Source organism: Coloeus monedula (assembly GCF_965178545.1).
Source record: "Coloeus monedula genome assembly, chromosome: 1".
Classification (NCBI taxonomy): Eukaryota; Metazoa; Chordata; class Aves; order Passeriformes; family Corvidae; genus Coloeus; species Coloeus monedula.
In genome coordinates this window covers 86,454,904-86,467,890 of record NC_138781.1, presented here as the reverse complement: position 1 = coordinate 86,467,890, position 12,987 = coordinate 86,454,904, and the positions used below count along the sequence as shown (strand labels likewise).

At 39.0% G+C, this 12,987-nt stretch overlaps 1 protein-coding gene across 1 annotated transcript in view; it reads right to left on the bottom strand.

The window, feature by feature from the left end:
- Positions 1 to 2,552: 2,552 nt before the first annotated feature.
- The window catches only part of SEMA5A (semaphorin 5A), a gene marked incomplete at both ends in the record, with an annotated part of 312,885 nt that continues 302,450 nt past the window's right edge, over positions 2,553 to 12,987 (bottom strand). Inside the window, 4 exon segments of the mRNA XM_082293006.1 lie at positions 2,553 to 2,672; positions 4,049 to 4,260; positions 6,484 to 6,531; positions 8,458 to 8,613. Coding sequence (XP_082149132.1) covers positions 2,553 to 2,672; positions 4,049 to 4,260; positions 6,484 to 6,531; positions 8,458 to 8,613 — 536 coding nt within the window.

The window sequence follows — 12,987 nt, the reverse complement described above, 5'->3', positions numbered from 1 at the left end:
GCATCTGCTAAATGCACTTCTAGCTATGATCATGCAGACTTAACCTAGGGTATTATTATCACCCATATAACACGTACCTAACGTATGTGTTTATCCATGAAAAGAACGGAAAATAGGTGTGCCTCAAACTACTGAAGACTTAGGAAAAAAAGATAATGTCAGTAATTTTAATTAAAAAAGGTTAAAATAAAAATACATAGTTCAAATATTTTAAATATATTGGTCTTAAAACTAATAGTCTAAATATAAAATCCAGAAGTTGGACTAATGTGCTCTTAGTACAGGGGCAGAAAGGAACGTTGCTCATATGTGTGTATGTACATGTGCTGCTTTTTCTTGGCAGTAGCAACAATATAGGTTTTATTTTACCTTGTTTAAATATAACATCTATCTTTTGGCATGAACACAGTAATTCAAATACCATACTGTTTATGATTTGGAGAGCTTTTCTCCCCTCTATCTCTTGCAAGGAAAATTTTCTCTTACCCAGGGCAATCAGCTAATTTATTCCTGGAAAACCAAATCTAATGTACAGTAAAAAATCACAAATTATAGAGACCCAGCATTATTATGCTTTCTGGAGATGAGCTGGTGTGAAGGTGAGGTGCTTTCATTTGACTGAGTTAGTAACAGGGAGAACTACTCAGCTGGAAAAAATAGGCGGCTGAGCTTAATTACTTTCATAGATAGTAAATGTGTGTTCATTTTACTGCATAGCATTTTAAAGACCACTTCGAATTTTTTCATTTTTCTGCAGAACAGATTGGAAGCATAGTGCTACATTCAGATCTATCCCCATTCAAATATGTAGCTCACTGCTATCAGTACATACAGTGTTTACCATTGCTATGTGTTTCTTGGTACTTTTTGATTTTTTTCATACATAGTTGTGAATCATTTTAATCTATACATGTTTCTTCTCTATTTGCCTATCATAACATAACCTAATTAGCAAGGGCTCTAAACAGAATGGAAACATTTCCACTCTGCTTCTCCCTGCATGCCTCCCTAGTATTCTAGTGCAATGGTCTTTGCTTTTAGCAAGAAAATGAAAGCCCAGTTCTTTAATCCTTAGTATTCACTTATAATTTCTTCTCACAAGCTTCTGAGCGTAGCAAATGCTTCCTTGCTACTATATACTCTGGAAAATCTGACTCAAATCCCTGCAACTTTCTTTTTAGGTATACATCTGGAATTTCAGACACAAAAATAACAATGCCATGAATGCGGGTGAAGACAGACAGAACAAAGAAAAATGGTATAAAACTTTGTCTTTCCTCATCTACCACTAAAAAAGGAATTAAAACTGATAACTTAAAACTCAAACAGTACTTTAAATATTTACATCAATGAAGTCCAACAAGATCATCATTTAAAACACCAAAAGAATGTTCCTCTAGGAGCTGACTGATGCAGGTCAGACACCACAGCAAGATGAGACAGCCCTTTGCAAATATATCTATGTTCTCTGAGCCAGCTTTGTTTGTCGGACATGTGCATATAAAGTAAAAGCTGGAAAGAAAAAAGCAGACCTATGATTATGCCTACATACCCCCAAGAGCCAGAGAGGGCACACAAAACACGGTGCAGCTGCACTGTTCTGTGGCCAGGCTGGTGGCGAGTGCCACAGCCATCAGAGACAAGCGTGTTCCATGCACACGCACCAGAGAGAGGAAGCCTGTGGAATGCCACAGCAAACCCGCGTGCTGCAGCAAGGCTGGTTTACTACAGACACAGAGAAAAACCTCCCAGCGTGCCTCTCCCATCTGCCCTCCTCCCTTGGCCTCCCTTTGGGACATGCCCTTCCACACCCTCACAAAAATTAAACTGAACAAGGTGAAGGCTTTATGTGACTGGGCTCGGCTTGCAACTGCGAGCCACTGACCCCAGAGGTGTCCAGGTTAATTACAAGACTGTATCCCTTAGTACTTCTCTGCACTCTGAGCAGCTGAACTGCAGCCAGAGTGATTTACAGCCCAGGAAGATCAGACTACAGAGCCCAGAGCTGCTGCAGAGGATCACTAAACCACCATATTTCTTCTTGTCATCCCCAGCACCTTGTGAGCTTTTTTTGGCAGTGTGAGCTTCAGGAGACTGCACAGAGGGCTAACAGTAAAGATCCCTTTTTACACCCCAAGGAAATAAAAGACAACACCTAAAAAAAAAAATTAGATTTGTACTCCTGGCACAGGTTTAAGGGGTAACATTATTATTTCTTTTTAAAACTCAGGCATTACTTAGTCACTTGTTAGAGAAATATAAGCGGAAATTTATGAAACTGAGCAAAGCAGTGCAATCCTCATGAATAGTCCAGCAACACCGAGGGGCTACAGCTGCCCCTGACACTGAAGGCCAACCTTGCATTCTGCAAAGAAAACATCATGTCACAAACAGGCGGTTTGGGCTTTTGGCAGCAATGGGACATTGATGGCTTGGATCGTGCTTGAAATGTCTCTGAACTTCATCTCTGAAGCCTCAATCACATGAGCACTCGAGTAGCACAGGCCTTGGGGACTGGGGAGTTACAGGAGGCCAGAAAATACACAAGCCCATTAGTACTCATCATAATTATTGAAATCTGTAAAATAGGTATTAGAATAAGTCTTTGCAGTAAGATGTGGATTGAAGTATTTGTTTCTCTCCTCTAGAATCAGGTTGTTTTTGTTAAATGCCTGGGAAGATAAAAAAAAAAAAAGAAATCAGAAAATGAAAAGGACACAGGAAAGGTAACCACCAAGTGCTCTTTCACCAAGGCAGTTTTCGTGGCAAGTATCTGTAAGCCAGGCAAAAATGCATTGAGAAATACCTGTGCATTTACAGAAACTTGCATTTGCAAGAAGTATCTTCTTATGTAATAACATTCCTACAGAAATAAATTCTACTTAATAAAGCCAGTCATTTTCCCCCCAATATTACAAAACTAATTTTATGATTCTATGAATATTTTTAATCATATATACGCAGTTCTTCCTATTACAATGAGTCATATACTATCTTTTTACTGAATAAGAATTATTTCCTCTTTACTGCATTAATTCCCTGATTTTCAAGTGGCAGAAATGTCTGAAGGCCTTAAGAGCATAAATCCTGTTTTTTAAAAAAGTAATATGGGTATTTAGAATACGAATTTTCAAAGGATTGGGGGATTTTTTGTTTCTGTAGCTATCTAGAGAGATGATTAGTGGAATTTGAAAAAGCTTTAAATTAAGTTCATATTGCACTGCCAACTAGAAGATCCAGACTTTTCTTGCTGTTTTTAATGAATTTCATTAAAATGTCTTTAATTACAAAGAAAAATGCATAAATTAAGAACTGGATTATCCAGGTAGGATTTAAGAAAAATCCTCATTTTCAAAAAAGCTTTGCAGCTGCATGAACAAACTGTGTAATCTGGACATACTGAACTAGGTATTTCCAGAATGCACATCCTTTCTTAATTCAGTGGATCTGAAAAGCAGAGTTATTTTAAAAGGTCACAAAAAGAAAAACAGCACTTTGGGAAAAATGATGAAATAGTATGGATATCATTATAGACTCTCAGTACCTCTGTCCTGCTTTTTCACAGAATAGGTTGGGTATAAACACTAACTGAAAGTCTGACCCACAATATATTCAGCAGATACATCTCCTCTATAGAGATATAGTGCAGGAAAATGAAGAGTGACCTTGATATTGGGTCATCAGAGCCAAATGATTTTCTTCAGTAGATGCCATGGTGATTGCTAATGGCCCTATTTACTTCTTGAACAAGCCACCAGGGAACACAATTAGGAAAAAAATCCCACAAAAGATCTTGAGTGATTTGCTTTTTCCAGGAAGGCCTGCTGTATAAATTATACACACATGCAAAATCCAACTTCCTGCCTAAAAGGGATTGACAAGCAAAAGGATCTGCAATTACAATACCTCAAGTGAAATCTACTTTTGTCATTAACAATCAGCGTAAGTTGATCTCAAATGCCACTGCGGAAAAGCGGCAAGGAGAATTCTTTTGATACAGCAGAAATGTTGTCTAGGTGCATTGAGCAGCTCCCAGCCCTCTGCTCACCTTGATGGCTTCTACAGAGTCATATTTGTCCAGTTTGTTGATGTGGTTGGTGATGCTGGTGTTGAGCGGAGCGGGCGACACCGGGTGGATGACAGTCGCGTCATGGGACTGCTGCTGGTACCGCTGGCAGTAAGTGTAAACAAGCAGGGTGAGAAGGCAACCAAGGATTGAGCTACTTAATCCCACTGCGATCATGTGGAACATGTTGAACTCTGCAGAGAGGAGAAAAGAAGACAATCTTAATTTTAAGGCAGTAGCAGTAAAAGCTCCAGCTCGGGGAAAAATGTAGACAAGTGTTTGATTCAAATAAGGATAAGGGAATTTTCATGTGTTTCCCTGAAAACTCTCAATTGCAATGGTTTATCCCTACAGTAGTAAATTCATTTTGCTTCCCTGAAGATTGTAAGAATCTTAGATACTCATACATCTCTGTAAGTATTGAGATCTTTGAAAGATGTTTAAACAAGTTCAGAACACAAATAAAAGAAAAATTAATTGCATTCCGTGTGTTTGAATAGTTCATCATTTTTTTCTTCAGACTGTCTAACAAAGCCTTGTTATATAAAAATTATGTATATAGTGTACATACATAGCTTTTTTTCTTTCAGTGAACTGAAGTATCACCTCCTCTGCTGCTATCACAGTTCTTTCTCTTACACATAGTGACTCGTGGCAGAACTGACAAAATCCTGATATCGTTGAACCACATTTCTGATTCTCATAAATGTTTTCCATATCCCTTTTATAGGATGCATGTCCCAGAAGCAGCAGCACCTATTTTTCCATCCCTGCTTTGATTCTTGCTGGTTACCATCCTTTCTGTATCTTGGCCAGTTCCCCTCTCCAGCTCTTAGAATTTTTTCTTTATATAAGGGGGAGTAAGGAAGAAATGGTAGCATTTTAGGGGAAAACTGGAAGTGGTGAGAGATGGACTCCTTGACTCTCAATATACTTTTAAACACAGCAGCCAGAGAGCGCAAAGTCAACAACTCAGAGTCCAGCAGTCTCCTATCTGCTCTGCTTATCAAAGGTCTGATGGAATCAGACCATGGGAAACCCTCTCCACCTACACAAGGACTAAAACTGAGAGGAAGCCCATTGCTGCATGAAACTGTAGAAGGGAATCTAAAGCACTATCATCCTCTGATGTTGCTGAACAGAGATACCAGGTCAGATATGGCACCAGTAGGATTAGCTGAAAATAAACAAATTACATTGCTTTCCACAGTTATATCGAACTGGAGGTCTGCTTTTTGATTAGGAAAGAAGTATCACTGCGAAGCTCATGTTGGAAATTTCATCTTAACATGACTGAAAATTTGCTTGTTGTGACCTTAATGACACATTTTAAGCTGATATACTGGTGCTAGTCTTAAAACCATCTGTCAGATCTTTTTCACTGTAATACAGAAAAATGGGCTGGCACATGGTGCTATTTTTTTTTTAAAACCTCAGGTAGGACCTTTACATGCCTACTGAGTACTTAGAAACACAAACTAGTATTTAGGTGGCCCAGTTGACTGTATCAGTATATCAATCTATCACTGAAATATCCTTCTACATCTTTATGAGAGTTTCCCAGTACTGCAGAACTTGGAAGAATGTTGTCAAAGTACTACTGCTAATTAGCAAAAAAATCAAATTACATTATCCTGGCTCAAATAACAAGCTACCATATGCACAAGTACCCTTGCACAACCTCTGTGTTTTCACTGTCCTTTATTAGGTTAAAAATGAAGCTTATCTGTGCATGGAAGAATACTAGAACTGGCCAGAGCTATTACCATGACGACACAGACTAAGCGTGATAGCTCAACACAGAAACAAAAAAAAGTTCATTTTCCTTTTTCTTTTCTTCTTCTTCTTGTTTAGTGGCTTTAAAAGCTTTTCCTTTCAAGATTGGTTTTGCTAGTACCATGACTCTTCAGAATGGAACCTTTTATTTACTTTTTAGTTTTGTCTCTGGCAATGAAGCTGAAAATGAGTCCCAGACAGAGTCTCAGCTATTAAATAGGTTAGCAGGCTGGTTTTCTGCTGTTTATTTGGAGTCCAAAAGAGGTTTGTGGACTTATTATCCTGAAAAAGGTGGAGCAACTTCACAAATTTTGACCTACTGATAACCACATTATTACAGATATTTCTTTTTGAGTACAAGGGTGACTGCCACACTGAAAAAGAAGAAAATATAAACATACAGTACTGTGTCTTCTACTCTCAAAGGTCACCAATGACAGATGGATATTTAATGAGAAATCCTGTAGTAACTACATTTTTCAGTACAAGTAACTACTTTTTTTCTGTACAAGTGTAAATAATGAGAATGCAGCATTTAGACAGCAGAATAATGCTAAGGGAGTGCAAAAGGTGAAACAAAAGCAAAAAATGGGGAATCAATATTTCAGCATTTAATAGACATCTTGAGCTGAAAAGCTTACCGCCACATCGTTTCTCTTCTATGCTGCTAGATCGTGCCACAGATATTTCTAGAAAAAATAAATAAACCACTCAGGCCAAGGAGAAAAAATATTACCGAGAACTTCTAGTTAGATTAACACAGTAAGGATTTAAAAATCCATCCTATTACATCCACTTCAAATTAAAGGTAAAAGATATTTTTACTGTGTGGTTGAATTAATAGAAAGGACCCATGACATCTTCAGGTTCCTTATTTTCCCAAGCAAAAGCAGCAACTTATTTCTAATTCTTGCCTCTAAACATCTCTGGAATAAAAAGGATGAAATGCACATGAAAACATTCTTTGTGGAGTTTAGGCTTGCGGAGAAGGAGTTGATTTACTGAAGTAAAATTAACTACAGTTTAATTACCTTGCACTCAAATGGGCTCATTACTTCTACAAGTCACATCTAGCACTAATGTGAAAAGTGGGAATTTATACATCTTCAAAAAAGAGGACTGCCAATTTCATAGGTCTCAGTTGTAAACTAATAAAATACAATTCTAGCTTGTATCCTTAACATTTTTACTTTGAAAATACAGAATAAAATCTGTTGGCAATCAAGTTTTTCCACTCCTTACTTCCAGACCATGGTTTCTATGAAGGGAAGTTCTGCCTTACAAATCAGTCTCTTGAACCCCTCTGAAAGGATCAAGAATCATGTGTATATGAGTGGGGTAGCTGACACAGTATACCTGGATTTCAAAAAAGCAGGATTTTAAGTTCTTCGCAACATATTTCCTTTCCAAGCAACAAATGAAGTGAGGGAAAAGATACAGAAACCGGCTAGTACTATGTACCCAGTTCTTACAACAGAGGAAGGTTGCTACTTCTGCAGAAGAACTAGGGAGGAAAGGAGTTAAAGGACCTGGGCAAGCAAAAGCAAGCTGAGTGAACCAAAGAAAGCAAGATAGATTCCCTAAGGTGAGAGTAATGGGCATGACCTTATCTGCTCTGTTACTGGTAATGTGAGGAGGAGCAGCAAACAAACCAGAAGGGCAAGAGACATGGTGGCTTGCTTCAGATTCTGAAAATGCCTACTTTCCAAAACAAGATGTAGAGCTTATACTGGATTAAGCCGCAGATTCACAGAATGTGAATATTAATAGAGCTTCAAAAGCCTTAGAAAAGGGAAAATAGTGTGGGAGTTTGAGCATTATGCACCATCCATAAAAACAGCGTTTAACTTTGTTGATGTCTTCGTTACACTGCACTAAAGTTTATTGCATAGTCACACAAAGAAAAGTTTCTGCACTGAGTAAATGCAGCTACATTTCAAATGGTAAATTAAAATGTAAATTCTTCTGTCTGTGAAAAGACCCCTAGCTTTTTTTAATATACATAGGGAGAAAGTTGACTGTTAACAGCAGTGCATTGTGACCACTCATACTGTTGTGTGGATTTAAATGACTGCTGTGATTTAAAAACAAAAGTACAGTCATGAGTTTTGACAAATACTATAGAATAATGCATAACGTGACTATCCATCAGGTACTTAGCAGTCATGGGGGAGATAAGGACTGTAGGCAAAGCCAATAGTAATTACCTTTCTGAGCAGCTAATAATGTAAGGGAGTCTCTGAAATGATTTCCAGATTAACAACTACAGAACCCATTTTGTACATGCAAACCAGAAAACCTATAGCAATGTTACTCTAATAATCCTAGTCTCAAAAACACTTAAAATAAAAAGCAAACTATTTCTACTTGCTGTGTGTACTCATCCCCTGCTACCAAGTAAGATGTGAGAGACCTGCAGAATGCTGTGACAGTGACTAACCAAAGTCCCGGGCAGTGAATTGTCTCTACACAGCAGACCAACATCCTTGTGCTGACTACAGGCAAGTTCTGCACCAGCTCATGGATCTACACAGTGCAGTCTCAAATAGTGCTATGCCTCGGTCCTGAAATCTTGCGAGATTTCACTAATCCTTCAAGGAGGTGGCTGATCTCACCTGGTATAAGGTTGGAGTCCACAGCACAGGCTCGGCTCTCTGTGGTGTTGCCCGTGCACTGGCTGCCCACAGGAAACAAAATGATGCACTGACGAGTGCGGGTCTGGAAGCCAGACGAGTCACAGTCAGACCACTGGGACCACTCGGACCAGCTGTCTGCAACAGGCAGAGAGGGACACATGCAGGCACTGAGATTAAGGAGTTCAAGTACACTGAGTGAGACAGAAAAAGCTCATTATTTCTGAGTTAGGACAAAAGGCCTCTTCCACAGCTACCACCACCTAGAAGAGGGCAGCTCCTTCTTTCTGATAAAACAAAGGCATTTTGGCTTTGGCAGAAGTCTCTGAAGTGGGGAGTGTGATTTGCTGCAGACATATCATGGTTTTGGCTTCTGCCATGGCCTTTGTGTGTAGAAGTTAGAAGCCTGGGGATTCTGTGGGGGGCGACTGAAAGCATGATAGCTGTAGAATTAATTCCAGTCTAGGTCATTAGGGTGGACAAGGGCACTGTATTTTTTTATGTACCTGAGATGTAGCAACATAAGAGTATATATTCCAGTCTGAAACAGGATGTGTATTTAACAACAAAAATAGTATCATCTTGAAGATTTTTTTAAGTTTTCTTTTGCTATTTCAGGTCCATCTCTTGGCTGTAGATTCTCATCTTCTCTTCCCCATTCAGTTTGTCACCTTCTATTTATTTTCTGTATTTTTTCCTCTCCTCATGTAGCTTTGATTAAGATTTTTTTATTTCATGCCTGTGTGACCTCAGATGCTTTCCTTAAATGAAATGAACTGATCTCATTCCCATGAGGTGCCGTCAGTTTACCGCACTCAGCATTCTTACAACTCAAGGTGAAGCCTTGCCTTCATAGGAGTCTTCTGATTTTGGCAAATATAGTAAAGACAGAGCTCAGGTAAACTTCCTTTCTTCTGCCAGCTTTTCCACAGAGATAGATTTTATGGTTTTGATATGGAATAAATAGTTCTACTATCCCAAACCAAACTTGTTTCTACTTCAACATTTTAAGTGATTTTATGCCAATATGAAGCAAATTTACAAATTCCTTTTTGCTTCAGATGAAAAACTGTATTTTCTAATTTTGAGTCAATTAAAGAACATTACAATTTGTAACACAGCTTTTTTACCATTTGTAGTGAAGCTTTTCTATGCTGTCAGTCAGGTGGAAAGTTAAGGAAGTTTTACACTCTTTGGGGCCCCTTCCAATACACTGTATAATTCCAGCATACAAGGTTCACATTTACTCATTACTTTGCCCTTGTTCACACAGGAAAGAAGTTAAAACTCTCAGCCATCTAAAATTTAACAGACTCCAGCAGGAATATTTGAGACTGCAATCTTGAAAAATGCCAAGCAATAGATGTTGTTAAGTACACAGATTTACTTAGCAGGTCAGGTAAGAACCAGGATATCAATCTTTATGAACAATTAGCAACTGTCCGGATGAGGTCTTCTTTGAGCAACAGGACAAATACCTCGATACAATCAGCTTGTGGGATCTTGTTACTGTGAGTGGCAGAAATACTCAGCTCTGTCCTTTGGCTTTTCTGTTTCCTAGGAGAGGTTCTGGGAGGGCCTCATTTGCAGAGTGAGTACTAGAAGCACACAGGCGGATGCCAAAATGTAGTTCAATCCTAATTCAGGAGGTAGGAGACCTGAGGTGGGAGTCAAGCAAATGGACAGGCTTCTTCCTGCTTACTTAGTTGGCACATGCAGGAGTTGCTGTTATCACCTCCAGCGTCAGCTGCTGGGTCTAAGTCAAATAAGTATATGGATCTTTACTCTAAATATTTAGTAACAATAAAGCCCTGCTCATTCAGGTTTAAAGGAATGTTGCTCATTACAAATCTTGGCCCAGTTCTCACTGGTGGCAGAGAGCATGCTTAAGCCAGAGCCAAGACTCTTGTCCAGTCCTGGTATAATTGGGATATACACAGCAGGTGCCAAAATACTTGTGGGCATCCTAAATGCATCTTGTTGGCTGGTGCACTCTGCAGCCCCATCTCATCCAATGCTTTTGACCTGCCAGATTCTTTGTTGAAGAAGCTACATCCCATGATAAAATAGGAATGTCAGAGTACACACAGGTCATGCTAAGTCCCAATCAGGTGACTTGGCAAGGTTACTGTTTTATCATGCCCCTTAGGGGAGCCACATGGAAATTATGTGAGTCCTGTGGTGCACCCAGACATTACAGAACAGGTAGTCCGTGGTTCTGGTGCCGAGCTGATCAGCTTCATCTGGCACACAGAATCACAGAGGAGGAAAGGAGGGACATCAGTGCAAGCATGAAAGAGGGTCACCCCTGCAGTGGTGGATCCTCACACCAAACCTGTGGTTTGAGGAGGTTGTTGGGAGCTCAGAGAGCTGTGAAGAAGTAAAGCAGCCAGGAAAACAGATGTATGATTTCAAATTGTCAGACCTGCCCTTTGTGGAGCCACTATCTCTGCCTTCACTGGGAAGCTGAACCCATAGCTTTTGCATGCTCTTCTACTGATTCGGCTATCTTGCCCAGTTCCTTTGATTTCTGTATCTTTAAAGTATCTGAGGCTCTCTTGCACCTCAGGCAGGCTCCTCTCAACTTGCTCCTCAGTTCTGTGCAAAAGTCATGAGAATGTAAAAGAGAGGGTGGACTGGAGTGGTTAGGTAAGAACCAGGAACTGTTTTTCACCTCTAACTTATGACATGTCATGTCTTTGTACAGAGTCATGGCTGGTCTTTGAAGCCAGGCAAAGATAAAGCAGTTCCTAAGAGACCCCTTGGTGAAGGCAGCACTGCAGAAAGATCAGCTTAATCAATGTAACATTATAAATTTCTTTTATGCAGAGTTACACCACCATTCCTAAATGCTCAGCTGCTTTGTCCATTATTTGTACGTGTGAATTACCAATCCAAGGATAGAATGCATTTTCACCTCTTACAGAAGCAGTAAATACTTTAGGTATAAAATACTGTTTTATGCAACATATTACAGACACCACTGCAACTGGTTACGCTTACTGATAATCAGCCACTGCTGATCAATACTGCAATGCTTCCTTTCATATTGCTGTGATTGCATTTGGATAAATTAAAAGAAAAACTACAAACTCAATGACAGAGCTTTTAAAATGAAAGATGAGGAACAACTGATGTGTTTTGCAGACATAAGCCTGTTACTTAAGTGCATACTTGAATACTTTCAGTTGGATTTGCCATTAAATCTCTATATCCTCAACAAATCCTTACTATCAATTTTCTGCTAGTTTTGTTTGGGGGGGAAAAAAACCCCAGTATTTCAAATGCCAAAAAATCTTCACTCTTTTCACAACTTAAGAAATGTTATAAATCATTTCCATTTTTGCATATGTATTTCTGTGTTGGTTGGTTGTTCTTAGATTCCAAGTGTCATTACTATTCTCTTCTTATATTGAGCATGTCACTCAAGCAGTGAATGTCAGCAATGGTACTTTCAGATCTGCACAAGGAAGAACCACTCTTCACCTGGTCCTTACCACAAGAAACTGGCTCTGCAGGCGATCAGGCGTCTGTCCAAACTTGATCTATGTGGCGCTGTGGTTATTTTTGACCCACACCCATGTGAAATAAGAGCAGTAAAGAGTGGTTTTGAAATCTATACTGTAAACATGAGGCAAGGGCCAGTCTCACAGCTAGTGGATGATGTGCTGTTTCAAAAACCTATGGCAAATTTTCAGTGAGATTGAAATATTAATAAAATATTACAGAATGTGAGAAATACACTTTAAGCTTCTGAAATGTTATTGTTTTATAAGGGTTTCCACTTTCTTGAACCAAGATGAATGAAACCAACCTCCTACTCCATCCTGTATCTGCTCCAAAATTTGGGTCACAGGCAGGTCAAAATAAGATGAAGACATTATTTATGAATGTTTGCAAACTGTCATTTATAGGAAAATGGTGGTAGAAAATAAATGCACAACAAGAGAAATAGCTACAATACTAGCACAATGAACACCCCAGCTCTGACCTTTTAAAGATGCCTTAAGGATTTCAATGCAGCTATGCAACTTCTACACACAAATGTACACTATTTGTCTCAAAAAATCAAATCATCAACGGATTTCGATGCTTGGCTTTTTTTTCTTTAAACCCAAGACAGAGTGTTGCATCTGCTTTAATTTTGACAAAGTAGGTACATTTATTCTGCTGGAAGATATGTAGTGCCTAGAAAGGGAAAAAATCATAACAGGTAATATGATCCATTTCATCTCCTGGGGCTTTTGCCCTTGCATGCACAGCCTCATCATATGTGCAGAAAACATTTGCTCTGAAGTCTAGGAGCTCTAAGTGAAGCAAGTAACACAGCGTGGCATCAGAGCTTCTTCCTTCCTTTTGCTGTTGCGTGTAATCCACTAATAAGCAATAAATGAAAGTTTATGTGGTTTTAATTTCTCACTCAAAGTCATTTAAAAAAAATTATTTTCCTTTAATGTGAGTCAAAAGACAGAGTCAAAGTGACAGAAATAGACATGACCCATAATGTCATAC